Raw genomic sequence first — 20930 nt, forward strand, 5'->3', positions numbered from 1 at the left:
TATAGAGAAGATAGAACTGGAGCTGGGTCTTGAAAATAAATAGTATAAGAAGAGGCAAAGAAAGCAGTAATTTCTTTTCAGTTGTGAACTATAAGAGGATCTGGATGGTTTACCAGAGAAATCTATCAAATTAAAATGTGTGAGATCAATATATAAATTATGCCATTTATTTAAAATTTCACTGGCATCAGTTATAAAAACTCTATAGTTTATTTCTTATTTCTCAACATGTGTTTACATATTTTTGATTACTATAAACTAAGCACCTGATCTGATAAAATACATCTTTCAATGAAAGAAAAATGGTAGAGTTTCAAATATGGTCTGTTTTCATATATCCCCTTTTTATAAAAAAACACAACTGAAAATGTCGAACATCTTATATGGTAAAGAATATGGCTTTCCCCCCCTCCAGTGTTTTCTAATGAGAGAGCAATTTCGGAAATGGCAATATTGTGAACAAAGTAGCTTGATGGGAGAAAATAATGGGCTTAATTTAAAAACAGTTACCAAATCCATGCTGGTTTCTATGAAGATGAGAAACTAAACAGTAACCAGGTGCCATCACATGATGCAAATGTGTAAATGACACAAAATAAAAATTAAGAAACAGATGGAGATAGAACTCATTCTTTCAAATAAAGGACAAAAACCATTGAAATGTTATCACTACCAGTAGAAAACAGCAATGTCACTTCTTGAAGTAATGTTACTTCTTGAAGAAATAGAATGTCTGTACAGTGTTTGTTCCATTTATACTGTAATCTAATTAAATGTAGTAAATTTCTTTTATTTGAATATATTTCTTAAAAATGAATACATAATGCAAATTCAATGCTCTTTCTTTCTAACTAATTCATCCTCTTAAAAATTTAAACAATACCTTGTCTGCCGCTAGGTCCAACTTTCCGTTCAGTATTTGAGCCTTTTTCAGGTATCGATGTATATCCTGAAGATCTCCAAATGCGTAAAATTCTTCTGACTGCTTAGCATAACTCTCTAATTCCTCCATAAACCGTTCACAGCGTAACTGATATAATAAAAACAATATTTGTTGTTACATTTCGAAAGTTTCTTTTTTACTATATTTTTTATTTTAGTGAGAGGAGAGGAGACAGAGAGACAGACTTCCACACAGGTTCCAACCGGGACCCACCCAGCAGGCCCACGAGGGGGCGATGCTCTGCCCATCTGGGGCTGCTGCAGATGGTTGCTTCTCCCGTGTGCCCTGACAAGAGATCGAACCTGGGACTTGCACACACCAAGCCAACAATCTACCACTGAGCCAACCAGCCAGGGACTATAAAAACTTAGTAAAATTGAGACATGAGTGTTTCAGCTTACACCGTTAACATCGTACTTACAGACGATGTGGGTGAACTAGTTTGGCTGCACGTGGAGGAAGAATATGCAGTAAAGTGACACACGAGTGAGGGAACTGGGACCCACAGTACACTTACCTACACCATTTTGGACTGTTAAAAGTGTATGTGTTCCATTTGTGTTGATTTGTTTGGTGACTTTTCAACACTTATCATGGCTCTTAAACTGTGGTAGGGTAGGTAAGTGACTTAATTTGGGGGGGTGTTTCGACTCACACCAAAATTCAGGTTACGTCATTGTTGTAGGAACGAAACTATCATAACCTGAGGAACCCTTGTACTGAACAGTCAAAGACAAGGAGTGGGAACAGACAGGAGATGAGGCTGGACAGGGGGAAATGACAAACCATCTTTTATGTCGGACAAATAAAAGTTAGAGTAATGAAATGTTAAGAATGATGATTCCAGGCATAGTACTTAGGCACGTTTGGGCAATTATAGGGTGGAAGGCACACTTCATCAAGGGAGCTTTGACATTAAATGGTAAAAATAAAATAGCATAAAAGAACACTCACTATGAAGTGTATATGATAAAAATTATTTTTATTAAAGATAATGTAGGCAGTATAGTCAAATGTTTTCTCCCTTGAAAAAAGTAATGACACTACATCAATCTAGTGTGCATACTATCTCCTAGTAAAAACAAGAGTACGAGAAAGCTAAAATGTGTAACCTATGAGATGACTGAGTTACAATGCTACATAAGAAGTAAAAATTTAAACATTTCCAGAAAATAAAAATAATTTAAAATATCTATGATGCCAACCTTAAGACCTTCTTGATATTGTTCTGTTTTCTCTTTAATGATATTCCGGTGTTCATCAAAAATTTCTTCCATTCTTCCATACCACTGGAAAACATTATTATTGAGCCTAATGTCCGCCGGAGAGAAGTTGGCACACTCAATAAGGAAGGCGAGACAGTTTTTAGAATCCACCAACCTCTGTCCCAGTTCAATCATATCAGTTGTCTCTACTTTCTGAATATAAGCCTGAGGGGAAACAAAAGTTACAGATGGCATTTTAATGAACAGCTCATGTCAAAAAATAGCCTGAAGAAATACACTGCATAAATATGTACAGACTTTTTATAGTACTGCAAACTTTTGGTTCAAGATAGGGGACTGCAGTATAGTTTAGTCTCATCAATCCCAAATACCTCTAACTAAAATAGCAGAGGAGAAATAGAACATACTAAACAATACATAAGAAATACTGGAAAACCAGAAGAGAATGCTGTACGTTTCTGGGAAAAATGAAGCAGATGCTATCTGAGTGATGCTTATTCTTTCAGACTAGCATTTTTTGGGTACCTATTATGTGTCTGACATTGGGCCAGGTGCTGGCAATTCAGTGTGACAATAAACAGACCTGCTTTGACCTCAGAGAGGTAATAGTCTAGTTGAGAGAGACAACTATTAGTCAAACAACCACTCAACAAATGTGAAATTGCAAACTTGCAATAGACAATAGTGTTGCAACACTTTTCTCAGTTAGAAACCTAAAAAAAAAAAAAAAACTATGAAAATTTAACAAAAAAATGGGATAAATAATATAGATGAGGAAAACTATAATATTTTATTAAAAGACATTTTTAAAGTTCTGAATAAATATAGAAATATATGTTGAGATGTAATGGTGTAATGATGTAAATTTTTCCCGCAATAAGGCTATAAAATCAGTGCAATTTCAATAAAAATTACAGTTACATATCTTAAAAATCTAAATGCCAAAGGAAGCCTGCTACCCCACTGAAGAATGAGAAAACTGGCCATTATTTGTAACTACCCATGGTCACCTTCCCTCTTATACCCCACCTCACTGTCTATGAAGTCAATGCTTCCGCTTTTTTGATGTTTAAACTCTAATCTCCACCTTTCCACCTTTCTTCATTTCTCTCTCTAATATATATATACATATAAAACATGGCATATATGTTTGCAAAGAGCAGAATTCACATTAAACTATAATCATTACCTTAAATTTAGAGAGGAATTATGGAAAATGAGGAACTTTCACATTTCACTTTGTACAATCCCATATTGTTTAAATTTTTACTTTTGTAATTAAAATAAAAAAATAAGTGACATGGCCTAGAAATCTTTCATTAATATATCATCTAAATTAGACTAAATGTTTTTATGTTGCAATTCCAAACAAATAAGATGCAAACCATGGCTGCTTCCACAAGTGACAAAATGTCTAACTGAAAATATAGTATTTTTGTAATTTGGTTAATCAGCTTTCTGTGTAGTCAAACAGCTGGGTTTCTATTTCTTTTTTCAGATAATAAATGATTGATTTCTGTATTGAATAAATTGAGAAGCTATTTTGCCTTTGCAGCAATAAATCGTTTTAAGGTACAGAAATCTTTTATGTAACAGTTAATGTATCCCAATTGCTAATTCTGTTAAAGGTTGCTATGAACAATAGAAATTCACATGAAATTAGCTTAAATTCCTAAATATCCCCAGTAATGGCTAGGACAGTAAATTAATGATACTCTTCATAGTCAATATTCATTTTCCCAAAGTAATTCAAAGTTATGAGACCCTCCAATTATGTTTATACTTACCCAGAATCAAAGCATCATTGATGTCTTACAATAACTAATCTAAAATATACAAATATTCTAAAAGAGACTATAGGCATATGTGAGTATTATACACACACATTCACATAAATTCACACACTAAGAACTTTAGTCCAACATAAATACTTTAAAAAACCAGAACTCTTTTAGTTAGAGGCTGATCTGTAATGACTTTAACCTTTGTTTACGTGAATAATTTAAAATATGCATTATCATTTGAACTCCTTTTGCAATTTTCTGCCTAAACAAAGGTTTGAATGCTTTCTCATGTTTTTCTAGGTTTGCTTTAATATTCTAAAATCTAAAAATCAAAGGGTTTTATTTTGCATCTTGGGAATGCTAAAAAAGAAAAAGATCCTCTAAAAGCTTACTGTTATAAAAATGAAAAGGGAATAAAATGAAATGGTGATTAACTACTAGTTGTTTTATGTTAATTTATTCACCATTAGGTAATCTTCAAGTACAGAAGTAACAAAAAAAGTGTTAAAAGTAAGACATTCACTATTTTCAGTACCATAAATCCTTTGTTTAAAACATAATGTATTTCAGCAAACTATAGCAGAATTTTTTTGTGTGTATTTTACTGAAGTGACAAATGGGGAGGCAGAGAGACTCCCGCATGTGCCAACCGGGATCCACCCAGCATGTCCACTAGGGGGTGATGCTCTGCCCAGCTGGGCTGTTGCTCCATTGCAACTGGAGCCATATTTTAGTGCCTGAGGTGAGGCCATGGTGCCATCCTCAGTGCCTGGCCAACTCACTCCAATGGAGCCATGGCTGGTGAAGGGGAAGAGAGAGCTATATAGAGAGAAGGAATAATCGGAAGAGTGGAGAAGCAAATGTTCGCCTCTCCTGTGTGCCCTGACCAGGAATCAAAACTCAGACTTCCACACACCAGGCCGATGTTCTACCACTGAGTAAACCAGCCAGGACCTATAACAGAAAATTTTAAAACATAACAAAAGATAGCTTATAAGAAACTAATATTATTTAAGAATTAAATATTTGTTGATAAAAAAAAATGAAAGGTGATCACTTATTTCACTTGTTTCAGTTATTAAAGGTGATCACTTATTTCAGTTTGCCCAAGATAGTCCTGATTTATGCCTTAAGCATGGTAATAACTAATAATGGTGCTCTCAATAATATTCTGGTAGGTGATTATATTAATAGCTTCAATACGTCACCTCTCCCACTATCTATGTCCTGTAGCATCCTCTCACTCTGATTCTGTGATCACGTGACTTGCTTTGGTTAATGGGATGTTAGCTAATGTCACACAAGAAGAAATTTGAAAAGCATTTGTAAAATCGAGCTTGCTTTTGTGCCTCTATCACATCATAAACATTCCCAGATGAGCTAGCTGGAGTTTGAGACAAGAAGAACAAGTCAAATTGCTAAATGTTGTAGTTACGCTAGTTAATCCAACTAAGAACTAGCTGACCCAACTGAGTGAGTAACCCAACTGAGGCCAGAAAAACTATCCAGGAGTGCCTAGCCTAAATCTCCAAACTGCAGATTCAAAAGCTAAATATAAAAATATATATATTTGAAGCCTTTGTTTTAACTTTTGGAGAGATTTGTTATTGTATTATCATGTCGATAATTATAAGAGTTGCGAGAAAAAAGAAAAAAATTAATTCATACATATACAACTACAAAGACTTTATCAACAGTACCTTCATTGCCATTAGTTCTGCTGTATTTGGAGGAGTGCTAAGAGCTTTTTCAGCTATCTTCTCAAATTCTTCACATAAACTGAAATAACAAACAAAAGCAATCTTGCATAATTAATTTCATCCCTTAATATGATACTATATACTACTTAAATGTTCTATTACATGAAAAATAAAGCAAGATTATCTCATCTATATGACATCCAATGAATTTAAAGCAAATTTGTATTTATTTACTTATTCAATACACATTTAATGATCTATTGTATTCCCAACTACAGTATTAAGTGATATAGAAACAGATAAAATAATGATCCTCAAGAAGTTGACAATCTTTATGGAAGACAGAACCATAGCAATCATTCTAGAGTTTTGAGGGCCCTAGCAGAGATTTAATTGAGATGGCAGGGGGGAAAAAAGGGGTACAAAGATAGGGCGTGGTTAACGTTACCTGAGGGAATGGTTAAATTGGGCCTGTGCTCAGAAACTTCTGTTAATATGCAAATATTTCCTACTGATTTAAGTTGTGGCCAATATAAATAATGAACCTAATGTAAGGCTAAAAAAAAAAGGGTGATGGATTCTAAGGAGGTCCAGCTAAAATGTATAGAAAGTGCTTCAAGAAGATTGGACGTGAGGTGAAGGAGAGTAGACTAGCGCACTGATAATGGCTTGAAGTTGGGGGCTGGAAAAGGTTTTTGAACATGTTTGTAAATCTCAGAGGCAGAATCACAGTGAAGAAGAGATTTCATCCAGAGAGATGATTGGTAGAGCCAGCTCCAGAGGGGTGAACACAGTGGCGTTGGGCTCACAGGTAGAAAGAACTCTGAATGCTGTAACAGACTCTTGCTCTCTGGGAAGACTGGTTAAGAGTGGGTTCATAGAGAGGTTAGTAGAGACATATAGGAACAAGAAGTTGAGGGCATTGATATCTAATGGTTCCTATAATAGTCCTGACATGTCCTCTGTACATCCACTGAGTCTGGTGAGAGGTATAACTGGGAGAAAAAGGAGAAAGTAGAGCTGGTTTAGCTCAGAGGATAATTAAAATGCAAGGAAAATAGCTGTGAAATTAAAATATATCATATATTTCACTCAGCATGAAAAGCTACACATGAAAAGCTTTCATGATGGGTGGTAGCAGAGCAACCAAACAGCGCCGCGATTGGCCCACCATGAAAGCTGGAACGCCCACTAGTGGGTGGGAAGGACCAGTTGACCAGCACTGCAAAAGTGGGCAGTTTTTATAAAAAGGTTCACCATCAGGGTTCTAGGAGGAGCCCATGTTGTAGGAGAGCAGAGAAAGGTGAGCAGAAAAAGGCCACGTGGAGAAGGCCAGGAGAAGCAGCCAAGAGGCGGAGTGCTGAGGGTGAAGCCAGTTTGTACAGTTTGTGCAGAGAGAAAGAGATGAGGAACAGAGGTGAATAAGGCTGGTGAGCTAGAAACCTTTGATTCTAGGAAACTTGGATAAGTCAGTGGCTTTGGGAGCCCTGAATGAAAAGGGAAGTGTTTTCCCACTGTGTGTATTTCTTGCCCACCAAGTGCAAGCTAGGATTAATGCTAATGGCCCACCAGTTCTTGGCTCTGTTGTTTCATTACCGTCTGTCCAGATCAAATGCAAACCTGCATGGGCCAGGCGGCTGTGATGGTGACCGTGCCTACTGGCCTTACACCCCCTCTTCAGTCTTACCCCTTACCTGTCTTTCCCCATTTTGTGTATTGATTTTATAAACTTAAAAATCTGAACTTAGATAATTTCTACCCGATTTATGCAAATGAAATGCAAAACATTTTAATACCACCTTAATTCAAAAAATTGGAAAGGCATATTTATGGAGAAAAAAAATTAATAAATCACCAAATAACAAAGACAAATAGAAATAAGTTGGATATTATCTTTTCTTTTGGGTCACTCTGACAACACTATTTTAATGCATTTCTTTAACTGAATGACAGTTGATTCTATTTCACATCATCCTTCCAAAATAAAAGTATAATCAATGTTACATAAATACCTTGTATTTAATTCTTGATGATCTTGGAACATTTTAGCTATAAGTTTTCCACAAATAATCTCTGCTCGCTTCACCAAAGCTCTGATTAATTCCTCACAGCGCATTTCAAACATTCCTAAACGAACAGTCTACAATGTTAAGTATTAGAAGTTTAATAAACATGAAAAACTAAAAGATTCTCAGAATTTTGCCTTTCTCATAATATTAATTTTGTGTGTGTGTGATCTAACAAGATTGAAGTTATAATATATATATATATATAATGTAGACAGGTTTTCTAAATACTCATTTGTTTTTACAACTATCTTCTGGGTAAATCTCCTTGAAGAGTTTGTTATCTTGGAAGCCAATTCTATTTCAGGACAATAATAAATACGAAAACTTTGGAGAATTGAGTTATTGCTAAGTAGTGTGGGGTTTAAGTGTTCTATTTGTTCTGTACACAAAAGTAAATGTTCATAGTAGAGTGTTAGAAAATATTTAAAAAGACTAAAGAGGAAAATTTTAATTTACCAGTCTCCTATTAAACAGGAGAAACCATATTTTAGTGTAAATACCATATTTTCCGAAAGATTTATAAACACTAAAAAAAAAAATAAAGTTCTTGGAATTTTTGAGGGGTCAAATTAAAGTACTTAAAAAGTTAGGTTTGTAGTAGACTTTCAGCTCTATGAACATAAGAACACTGTCTGTTTTGTCTAATTCTACATATCCAGGGCTCATCATAAACCACGGCACATGAAAAGGCTCAATACATATAATATATTTTCCTTTTGATAGTAATGGTCTAAACCTTCACTGTATGGTCTAAAAACATATTCTGATAAACTTGGAAAAATTTCAATAGGTACAGAGAAGAGTTGTACAAAATGGGTCATTTACCTTTGTAGTTGTGTACTGTATATCTTCTATAAGTTTTTGGTATTTGCGGATTTCTTGTATTATTTCCTCATAATGATGGTTTTCTGCAAGGAAAGCATCAACATCTCGCTCAGCTTTCCTGGTGACCAAACACTCATACTTGTCATAGAGTCTGAGGTGCTCCATAGGTGCCACACTCTCTTTCATTATCACCTCCCTAACCTTTCTTTTGTGACCTTCAATAATTTCATCCAGAATTATAGGTTTCAAGGTGGTTGGTTTAGAGTTACTCTCCTAAACAATGGGGGAGGAAAACAATTTTAGTTATTTACAAGGCCTTATATTAAGGCAACTTTGTGAAAATGCTAATCTTAGCATACTGACATTTTTTGTTCACTAGGTCTTTTTGATTTTCTAACCTCTATAGAAAGATACACAGTCCATTCATAGCAGTATTTTAAATAGTTAGGTTTCATACAACTTTTTATTATTTCTTAAGGCTACCTACCTGTGTTTTGTATTTCTGTGGGGATAAAGGACAGTCACTTCAAAATATACACAAAGGGAATATAAAAACAGCTAAATCCACATTTTTCCCCCCAAAGTTAGAAGTGGGGAGGCAGTCAGACTCCCGCATGCACCTGACAGGGATCCACCCAGCATGCCCACCAAGGGGGATGCTCTGCCCATCTGGGGCATTGCTCTGCTGCAGCCAGAGCCATTCTAGCGCCTGAGGCGGAGGCCATGGAGCCATCCTCAGTGCCCGGGCCATCTTTGCTCCAATGGAGCCTTGGTGGCAGGAGGGGAGGAGAGAGATAGAAAGGAGAGGAGGAAGGGTGGAGAAGCAGATGGGCGCTTCTCCTGTGTGCCCTGACCAGGAATTGAACCCAGGACTTCCACACAATGCTCTACCTCTGAGCCAACCTGCCAGGGCCTAAATTCACATTTTATTTGTGCAATTGTATATGCTAGTTTTATAAAGTAGTGCTTGCAATGTACACTATTCTTTACTTTTTTATTTTATTTATTCATTTTTAGAGAGAGAGAGGAGAGAGAGAGAGAGAGAAGGGGGGTAGGAGCAGGAAGCATCAACTCAATTCCCATATGTGCCTTGACCAGGCAAGCCCAGGGTTTCAAACTGCCAACCTCAGTGTTCTAGGTTGATGCTTTACCCACTGTGCCACCACAGGTCAAGCTGCAATGTACACTATTTTTTAAAAAATAAGCCATATTAATGTCACATCATCATGCTCTTTGATAGTAGTATTTTTTCATCTAGAGGAGTAAAGTATCTAGAGCAAGAAAAGATTGCTATTCATTCATTGATCTGATGTTTGATTCTGTGAACAGTACTAGAGCAGACAAAAGTCCCTAGTTGCAAATTTTGCATTCTGCTATCATTTTTAGAATAATTGTGAGCAAGAATGGATCAGACATAATTTTAAATAAACAAAGTATTCTAAACAACTTTTCTCCTTTTTTCCCCCCTTTTTTAAATAAGAGGACAAGTAATTGTGCCTACATGGTTTATCAGCTTGAACCAAGTTACATTTAAAAATATATATGCTCTGTCATTCAGAAGGCATTTTTAAGTGCGACAAAAATTATTGTTGGTAGTGGATATGCTGCAGCATTCAAATTGGTAGTATCAAAGGATTCCTGAAGAGAACTGAGTAATTTGGACAGGCATCTAGGGTACATTTGTTGGCTATGTCCCCTACTGGGAATTTCAGGAAATAATTTTGTTCAGAACTACTAGATGCTTCATGAGAGTATTTGTGAGTCTCACCACCACCACCACCTCACCCCCTGACTCAGTAGAATACAATGATCTCTATTATGTATTGTATGTAATGTAAAATTATTGGATCTAATGTGAAGCTTATAAATATTCATTACAGAATGTTTCTTAAATTTATTAACAGCCTAATTTTTAAAGGCTACATGTCTATCTTCCTAAATAAAACTGGATACTAGTACTTCAGAACTATATTAAAAGCATTTCATATGACTTCTAATCAGTTTTTATCAAGAGTTAAATGATATTTTGTATGAGACAGTTCAAGTGTTCAAAAGCATATCAAATTAGATCATGAGATGGTGGTGTGCTTGGATTTAGCACCTTAGCTCCTTGTAGGGTTTTTTTCCATGGGGAAAAAGTGCATTTAATTTCCCCTTCAATTTCTATCAAAGATTGAGATAAGAAGTAGTTATACGATTCCATTTCATCAGTTGCTGCCAAAGATCATTAAGAGCATGTTCAATTCTCTTACTCAAAGCTCTTTCTGAATCGTTTATATTTAGGTGGTTTTTAAAATAAAACCATCAACACCTGACCAGGAGGTGGCACAGTGGATAGAGTGTTGAAATGGGACGCGGAGGAACCAGGTTCGAGACCCCGAGGTCGCCAGCTTGAGCTCAGGCTCATCTGGTTTGAACAAGGCTCACCAGCTTGAACCCAAGGTCATGGCTCGAGCAAGGGGTTACTCGGTGTACTGTGCTCCCACTCCCTGGTCAAGACACATATGAGAAAACAGTCAGTGAATAACAAAGGAGCTGCAACAAAAAATTGATGCTTCTTATCTCTCTCCCTTCCTGTCTGTCTGTCCCTAACTGTCCCTCTCTGTCTCTCTCATAAAAAAGTAATAATAATAATATTAATAAAACCATCTCCAACAAAGCAACTTTAGTAACCATCCTCTTCCATGCTTTCTTCTCTTTCCTGTTTGATTAACATTTTTAAAATATTGTTTAATTTTTAGAAAAAGAAAAAGACAGAAAGAAAGAGAAACATTGATTTGTTGTTCCATTTATTAATGCATTCATTGGTTGATTCTTGTAGATGCCCTGACCAAAGATTGAACTCACAACCTTGGCATGTGCAGTGCGCAGAGGACACCCTGACCAACTGAGCTACTCAGCCAGAGCCTCGAATAACTTTAAATCCCTTTGTTTCTCTCCGGGCACAAACTTTAGATAGAGGGACTTCCCATTTTCCTGCTTTCTCTTTCTATTTTTGTTTACTCATACTAAAAAGTGCTTTTGCTAAGGACTGTCCCTCTCTGTCCAGTATATATGCAAGTACTATCCTTTTGGAGTCTTATTATCATTCCTTTGTTTGGTGTTTCTTTTTTCATGCATCTTGATAGTCTTTTCCATTTGTATTTTCTCAGCAGGGCGCTGGGTATGGTAGTGTTTAGACTTCAGACCAATTATCTTTTTTTGCCTTCTTTGAACATTCATGAGCCTCTTGATCTTTCTCCTCCCTCTTTTTCTCTTGGTGATCCAAACTATCTCCATAGGTTAGGCCTCTAGGTGCAGTCCCCCGGACACCAAGAAGCTCTCAACTTTCAGATAAGGGCACTTCTAAAATGCAAGAGACTCCCATTTATGGCCACATGAGGAACAGATATCCTGAAAACAACTACCCAGTTCAAAAAACAGGAATATACTGGAGAAATGCTAACTATAGCTTTCCTAATGCATAGCTAAGGGAGCAAAAGAAGTCTAAGGATCCAAACCTGAGAGAAAGTATGAACTGAGAGGCCAGTGTGTGGAAAGGAGCCATTGCCATAGAAACTTTACCGACCCCTCGTGGTCCACGCTCTGCTTCAATGAATCTCCAGCCAGGCGCGCACGTGCGTGCGTGCGTGCATGCGTGCGTGTGTTGGGGGCAGGGAGGGGGAGACTAGCAGTTAGGAGACAAAGCCTCAAGCCTGAGCAAGGTGGGAAAACACAATCGGTATTCCCACATAAAGCTAAGAACACCACAAGGTGACACAACTTCAAAATGAGGGTTCTGAGGACACAAAACTTCAGAATGCTGAAAAGTAAAAAAACATTTGAATGAGAAGGCAAAAGTAAAGGGAAATGCCCTGTTTGGGCTTTTGTTTCTCAAAGAAGAAGGAAAAAGATGTTTATACCAATAATTTGTAACCACAAAGCTTGTTCTCACATAGATTAAGCATTCACACTGCCAGTGTTGTCCACAAAATTCTCAGGCAAGGATTTTGTTTAAAATGGTCCTCGGTCTACAGGGGCCTCCAGAACAACCGTGAAAAGAATATGCATATTCTGGAGGAACCATTTTAACCAAAACCTCAAAGACTTTCTTGCATAAAATCCTTACATGTATAAAAATAAAGGAAAAACACCCACAAATATAAGCCACTAGGAACAGGAGTCATCAACAAACAAAAAAGCAAAAAAGGAATGAATATATGACAAAGTACAAGAGACTATCAGAAATGACCCAGCCTATTTGAAAGAGAATTAAATGGAATTACTAGAAAATTATAATAAAATAACTTTTAAAGTTAGAAGTTATATGAAGATGGTAATATTCTCAAAACAGAGAATTGCACAATGTTGAGTAAAAACAAAAAGACACTGATTTTTTATAAAATGACTCCCTTTATACACAGGCATGAAAAAGCTAAACAGAAATTGTTTAAAGCTATATAAAAATGTAGTAAGTGTATCTTAAGAAATTCAGAATAATGACTACAAAATGCAAGCTAGTGATTCTTTTGCTGAAAAGACAACAATGTGAACAGGCAGGGGCCATAAGGGATGGGGACGGTATAAAGGTATCAGTAGTAGTCTGTTGTTTAAGTTAAATTGTAGGTACAGAGGAATTAACTTTATTATTACTTAAAACTGTAAACACTAGTCACCTATATTTTTTTGTATGCATGAAATTTTTATAAATTACTTTAAAGTAAAGAAAAAGGAAGTTACAGGTTGAATTTACAAAACTTGAAAACCTTGCAAGTTAAAGAATTTTCAGACATGCTCATTTCATATACTAGACTGCAATAACTACTGTTGAAATGTCATAGTTCAGAATAACTTTTCTAATATTGGGCCAAAGAGAGAAAGGAAGTAGGATCTCAAATTTGAAAGTATGAAGACATCACTCTTAAGGAAAAAGGTATTACCCTCCTCATGGAGGGTAGTCACTTGGAGGACATGATGGGTGCTGGACAAAGCGGAGGTCCAAGCATGGTATGAGTGCTCCAGCAAATATTTCATGACAGCTTCAAATCTGATCACAACTTGCATGTTTCCCTTCAGAAAGTTTTCAGTTGATTTCAACGGAAGAGTGGACTAAGAAATTAGGTATATCATACAGGAAGCTAATGGGAAATGTATTCTTTTGGAGCAAAACTTCCTTATAAATCAAAGCAGAGGATACCCATTTATACCTTTTAGAATAAATATGAAGTGAATGTCTTACAAATTCCAGCAATCAGAATATACTTGTTACTTACCCATTTGGAATACAGTTTTGTCTCAACCCTTGGCACAAAACTCACAGCCTTAATCATGACATCATAAATATTTACAAGGATCTCTATGTAGTCATTGAACTCAGGTTCAAAATTAATGGTGTTGTCAGTAAGAATCAGCCTCAGGATGAAACCTGGGTGTTCAAAAGCTCTAACAGAATCCTGTAAAAATTATATATTCTTGTTTTATTATTTATTAATTATTGTATTATTTTCCATAAGAACAACTGTAAGCCTACTTTTGCCCCACCCTGTACATAGGAATTGTGATAGATTAAAAAGTGCACTGGTCCCATTTAGAATGCATGGGAACTCCATCTTCCTCTTATGCCCTAGACAGTTAAGCCAAAGAAGAGCTCTGCTAAAAAAGTACACTTTAAAGTGATTCCCAGTTAGACCTGTTGGTGTCATTTATTGGTCCTAAACACGCTGGGGAAAGGAGGATGTGCATAGCAGTGGGGCTCTAGACTGGCAAAAAAGAGCCCAAGGGAACATTCAAATTCCCAGGAAAAAAGAAATTCTCAGGTTCTGCTCACACCGTAACAGGAACTTCTTTCAGAAAGAAAAGAGTTTCTTGTAAAAACTTTCCCCACCCATCATGTCCCAAATTTCCCAATTATGGAAATTTTTACTCATTTCCACTAATCCTCACCAATGTGATAATACTCATATATCTTTTTTTTTTTTTTTTGTACTTTTCTGAAGTTGGAAACGGGGAGGCAGTCAGACAGACTCCCGCATGCGCCCAACTGGGATCCACCTGGCACGCCCACCAGGGGGCGATACTCTGCCCATCTGGGGCGTTGCTCTGTTGCAACCAGAGCCATTCTAGCACCTGAGGCAGAGGCCATGGAGCCATCCTCAGTGCCCGGGCCAACTTTGCTCCAATGGAAACTTGGCTGCGGGAGGGGAAGAGAGAGACAGAGAAGAAGGAGAGGGGGAGGGGTGGAGAAGCAGATGGGTGCTTCTCCTGTGTGCCCTGGCTGGGAATCGAACCCGGAACTCCTGCACGCCAGACCAACGCTCTACCACTGAGCCAACCGGCCAGGGACATACCCATATATCTTAAATATGCAGGTTGACATTGACTTTGTTTTAAACAGATAAGCAGAATAGATCTAAGGATATATAGGGAGGGGCACAAGTAGATTTACAGTTATAAGCATGTGAAACAAAGTTAATTCTTGTATTATTATGGACTAATCATTGTATTATTTTTCCATACTAACAACTGTAAAACTACTTTTTGCCCCACTCTGTACTTTCTACTCTCCTACTGGTAAAGGTATTTATCATTTCTTCCCTGAAAAAAAATAAAAATAAATAAATTAGTATAACCAAACTATACTTACTGGGGGTTGTGCAATTAAGTCTGTAAAATCTTGCATGGAGACTAAAGTGAGTTCCTGTAGTTGTAAAGTCATGAGTGTAGCAGCACAATTGAAAAAAGACTCCAACTTGGCACTGCTGTCACCAGTTGGCAACTGCTTTTTTTTATTACCTTGGTAATAAATATTGTCTACTTCTGGAAACCACCTTGAAAGAACAAAAAACTTTTAAAAGTTACTACTTTTAGTGAATGACTCTTTCTACATTGAATATTAACCATAACTTCTGGACAGCCAAAGGTCTTCACAGAGAGTTACAGGGCTAAGTGACATTACCCACTTTCTAAAATGTAAGTGCTAGAATATTTCACTTCTCCCAGGAAAAGAAATTTTAATCATAGCCAACAAAAAATGACTCAATGATGTGATGTTTTGAGAAAAATGTAAATCTAACTCTAGAAATATGATTGATGCATTTTTTGAATAAATATGACAACTAACTTTACTGAATATTACAAGATAATCCTCTCCAGTCTACCAAATGTTCTTCAGGGAATGAATCTATTTAAAACTAAAATGTGAACAACTGAATGAACCAACAGAGTGTTTATTGGGTTCAACCCAGTTGGCATTTTATGCCATTCTGTTTCACAATGACTTGAAAACAAGATGCAAATAAACAAAATCAAGTATATTGTTTTCTTTATCCCCTTAACGTAAAATCCTGAAAGAGTGACTAAGTTAAACAAAGTTCCAAATGGTTATGTATTCTTGTAATAAGAGTAAAACAGTGAAATTCACATATAGACACATCATGATGACAACAAGTGAAGTTTTCAGTTTACAAAACCACTGTCCAACACTATAAAACCAAGGAATACTGGTATCTCTTTTACAAGAAATAATGGAATTTTTAGAAGGAAATCTTACCTTTTGCAATGGTATGAATAGACCTGGAGATTATTATGCTAAATGAAATAAGCCAGGCAGAGAAAGACAAATAACAGATGATCTCACTTACATGTGGAATCTAATGAACACAATAAACTGAGAAACAATATAAAAACAGAGGCAGGGTCACAAGGAACAGAAGGATAGCTGTCAGAAGGAAGGGGAATGGGGGGATGGGATCAAAAGTGAAGGGATTAGCCAAATTATGTATACATAACATATAGATACAGATAATAGGGCAGCAAGTCCCAGAGGGAAAGGAGGGCTAGAGGTAGGGGGAGGGGCTGAAAGGGGGTGAAATGGAAATGGAAAGAGATTTTGCATGGGGCGTGAGGGCATGATGTGGGGGATTGAGGGTGTTATACTGAGTGCGACACTTGAAACCATGTTAACACAATAAATTATTTTTTTAATAAAAATAGAAAGCAATAATGGATTTTTAAAAAATAAGAGCCAATAAACTCAGGATTTGCTTGAATGTTCAAAGAGTGACCTAAGTTTTAAATATATGCATTTATTCCCTTAACAAACATGTGTTTAGTATCTACTATGTGCTAAAAACATATCATGGGAGATATAAAAATACATGCATGACATCATCCCTTCTCTCTTATAATAATCAAAGCAATGTGTGCCTGCACCAAAACAACTTTAAAGTCAAAGGATAAAGATATCATTTTCCATTTATTAAAGAAGAAGTGTTTTAGAGTAAAGATGGAAGTTTCACTGAAAAATAGATAAAAATATAATGAGAAAGATTCTTAGAAAAAGATCTAAAGTAGAAGTAGAATAAGTAAAATATGTGGGGTAGGTGAAGCTAATGTATCTGATAATTTCACTCTCTACAGTAGAGATAATAGACTAGAAAATAGAAAGAAGTGGGGAAAAAATCTCTGAAGAATTTTGCATAATTTGGGAGCCAAACATTCAAACTAGGGACAGCCTGATACTCTAAGATGAAGCCATGGTAAAACTTTTTTTCAGCACAAAAAACAGAAAAGATAAGTTAGGTCCAGGTTGCAGAAGACCTTAAGAGTCAGGTTAAGAAATGCGGATTTATTCTGTTGACAAAAGGGAGGCATTGAACTAGGGATAGTTTAAGATTCATCTTGCAATGGTTTGTAAATACTATTAGAGGAGGTTAAAGGGCTTCCAAGGGGTAGTATTAATGGGAATTAAAAGAAAGGAAACACATGGAAGATGTTTCCAAGAGAGGATCAAGAATAGTTCGGGGTCATAAAATAAGTCTCAATAAATATAAAAGGATGAAACTCATACAAAAGTATAAATCAACATCAAAAGGACACTCTGGAAATTCACAAATATGTGGATATTAAACAACACAGTCTTAAACAGCCAATGAGACAGAAAAGAAATCCCAAGGAAAATTAAAGATGAAATGAAAAAAATATATCAAAGCTCATGGAATGCAAAAAAGTAGTGATCAGAGGGAACTTTATACCTGTAAACATCTACATTAAAATTTTGTAAACTAAATCAGTTATCTAAACTTCCACTAACAACTAGAAAAAGAATAGCAAAGTAAACACAAAACAAGGAAAAGGGAAGAAAAAACAAAATAGAGAATAAAAAACAATAAAGAAAATCAACAAAACCAAAAATTGGTTTTTTAAAAAATCAACAAAATGAACAAACTTACATCTAAACTGGCCAAGGAAAGACTAAAATTGTTCAAATTGAGAATGAAAAAGCAGACGTTAATACTGACCTTACAGAATTTTTTTTTAAAAAAAAGGTTACAAGAGACTGTAATGAACAATTACATGCCAAAAATTAGAAAATCTAGCAAATTCCTAGAAAGACAACTACTAAAACTGACTTAAGAAGAAACAGAAAGTATAAATAGCTCTACAGGTAGAGGTAATAATTTAATAAAAAAAATTTCAAAGGAAGCCAGAATACAAGAACAGATGGCTTCACTGCTAAATTGTACCAAGCATTTAAAGAAGAATTAACACCAATCTTTCACAAATTCTTCCAAAAAGGAATACCTCTTAATTCATTTATGAAGCCAGAATTACCATAATACCAAAACCAGGCAAAGAAATCACAAGACAAAAAACTACAAACCAATTTCCCTTAAGAATTCAGACACAAAAATCTTCAACAAAAGACTAGCAAACTGACTCCAACAGCATACAAAAGGGATTACACTTCATGACCAAGGAAGATTTATCTCAGAAATGTAAGGCTGGTTCAATATATTAATCAATATAATACACCATATTGATAGAATAAAGGACAAAAATCAATTATTATCTCAATAGATGCAGAAAAAGCAGTTGGCAAAACTTATACTATTTAATGATAAAAACGATCAAGAAACTAAGAATAAAAGGGAAATCCCTCAGCCCTGTGGAAGGGCAACTACACAGACTCAATGGTGAAAGAGTTGGAAGCTTTCCCCTAACATCAGGAACAAATAAAGATATCCACTCCTGATACTTCCATTCAATATTGCACCGGGGGTTCTAACCTGAGCAATTAGGCCAAAAAAAAAAAAAAAAATATGTAGGTAGAAAATGAAGAAGTTGAATTATCTCTATTTGCAGACATGGTTTAACATATAGAAAGCTATAAAGGATATACACACACAAGAAAACATTTAAGATAATAAACAAATTTAGCAAAGTTGCTGAATAGAGGGTCAATATAGAAAATATCGCTAAATTAGACTTAATCAAAATTTAAAATATTTGTGCTTCAAGGGACACTATTAGGAAACTGAAAGAGTAAACCACATAATAGGGAAATGTTTGCAAATCATATGACTGAAATCTGGTATCCAGAATATATAAAGAACTCTTACAACTCAACAATAAAAAGACAGATTACTCAATATAAAAAAATGAACAGTGATTTAAATAGACAGTTATCCAAACAAAATAAACAAATGGAAAATATGCTCAACATCATTCGTTACTAGGGTAATGCAAATCAAAACCACAATGATATAGCCCTTCACATCCACTAGGATGGCTATAATAAAAAAGACAGACAATAAGTATTGGCCAGCATGTGGAGAAATTGGAACCTTCCAACATTGTTGGAAGGAATGTCAAATCTTACAGAACTTTTAGAAAACATTGTGGTAGCAATTCCACTGCTAACTATATAACCAAGATAACTGAAAACATATGTTTATAAAAGACAAATGCTCATAGCAGCATTGTTCATAATAGCCAAAAAAATAGAAATAACCCAAATGTCCATCAATGGATTAATAGATGAACAAATGTGGTATATCCACCAATGGAATATTATTTGCCATGAGAAGGACTAAAGTATTGATATTTGCTATAACATGAATAAATCTTGAAAACATTAATACTTAGTGTAAGAGGCCAGACATAAATGGTTACATATTGTAACATTCCACTTAGATGAAATGTTTAGAGTAAATTAATCCATAGGGACAGAAAGTATATGTGTGGTTGCCAAGAGCTTGAGAAGGGAAAATGGGGAATGGGGAATAGCTGCTGACAGATACAAGGTTTCCTATTGGGGTAATAAAATTAGTGGTGATTATTGTACAACCTTTTGACTATATTATAAACCACTGAATTGTACACACATTAAAGAGGTAAAAACAATGTAAATTAATTCTGTCTTAATGAAAAAAAAGAATATTTAGTAACACTGTATGGCTGGGAGTAGGGTGGGGGTAGTGAGGATGTAGATGATGAAAAAAAGAGACAGACAATGTCAATCTTTGCCCGAGGATGATCCAGAACAGGGAGAGTAGCAGGTTTGGAAGAGCAAGCACGATTATGGAGATGCTGATCAGTTGCTAACATGGAATTCAACTAGAGACACATAGTATAAAATTAGTAATAAGGGCCTGGAGATCAGAAAACATATAAGATGGTAAAACAGCTGAGATAGATAAAATCATGAAACTTTTGAGACTATATATAAGAGAAACAGCAGCCAATACCTGGGCAGCCCCTACTCATAGAGCTACTCAGAATAAGTAGAGCCAAGTGAAAGAGATAGAAACACAGGCCCAAGTACCATAAAAACAGATTTCCAGAAGGCAGGGCTGATAAACCACAGCAACTGCTAAGTACAAATAAAGCTTGAGGAATAAGATAAGACATTTGAGTTTGGAATAAATGTCATATTTAGTCATTTGCTAACTGTTTCTCCACTGTGATGAGATAAAGTTCTGCCTTTACCAATGATAACACATCTGACTCACTAAGCTATGGTCAAAGGGTTCTTCCATTAGAATCATCAGGGAAGATTAAGAGATACAGCTACAGATAAGGGCCTAATATCCAAAATATACAAAGAACTCATAAAACTCAACAACAAGCAAACAAACAATCCAATAAAAAAATGGGAAGAGGACATGAACAGACACTTCTCCCAGGAAGAAATACAAATGGCCAACAGATATATGAAAAGATGCTCATCTTCTTTAGCTATTAGAGAAATGCAAATCAAAACGGCAATGAGATACCACCTCACACCTGTTCGATTAGCTGTTATTAGCAAGACAGGTAATAGCAAATGTTGGAGAGGCTGTGGAGAAAAAGGAACCCTCATACACTGTTGGTGGGAATGTAAAGTAGTACAACCATTATGGAAGAAAGTATGGTGGTTCCTCAAAAAACTGAAAATAGAACTACCTTATGACCCAGCAATCCCTCTACTGGGTATATATCCCAAAAACTCAGAAACATTGATACGTAAAGACACATGCAGCCCCATGTTTATTGCAGCATTGTTCACAGTGGCCAGGACATGGAAACAACCAAAAAGCCCATCAATAGATGACTGGATAAAGAAGATGTGGCACATATACACT

At 35.8% G+C, this 20930-nt stretch overlaps 1 protein-coding gene across 1 annotated transcript in view; it reads right to left on the reverse strand.

Annotated features, from left to right (window-relative positions):
* The window catches only part of DNAH7 (dynein axonemal heavy chain 7), a 256542-nt gene that overhangs the window by 203822 nt on the left and 31790 nt on the right, over positions 1-20930 (reverse strand). The window contains exons 11-17 of the mRNA XM_066345867.1: positions 15170-15353; positions 13800-13979; positions 8548-8820; positions 7666-7793; positions 5654-5732; positions 2149-2373; positions 884-1030 (exon numbers count right to left, since the gene is read on the reverse strand). Coding sequence (XP_066201964.1) covers positions 884-1030; positions 2149-2373; positions 5654-5732; positions 7666-7793; positions 8548-8820; positions 13800-13979; positions 15170-15353 — 1216 coding nt within the window. The remainder of the gene's footprint in view (positions 1-883; positions 1031-2148; positions 2374-5653; positions 5733-7665; positions 7794-8547; positions 8821-13799; positions 13980-15169; positions 15354-20930) is intronic.

Source organism: Saccopteryx leptura, chromosome 7 (assembly GCF_036850995.1).
Source record: "Saccopteryx leptura isolate mSacLep1 chromosome 7, mSacLep1_pri_phased_curated, whole genome shotgun sequence".
In the NCBI taxonomy this organism is placed as follows: domain Eukaryota; kingdom Metazoa; phylum Chordata; class Mammalia; order Chiroptera; family Emballonuridae; genus Saccopteryx; species Saccopteryx leptura.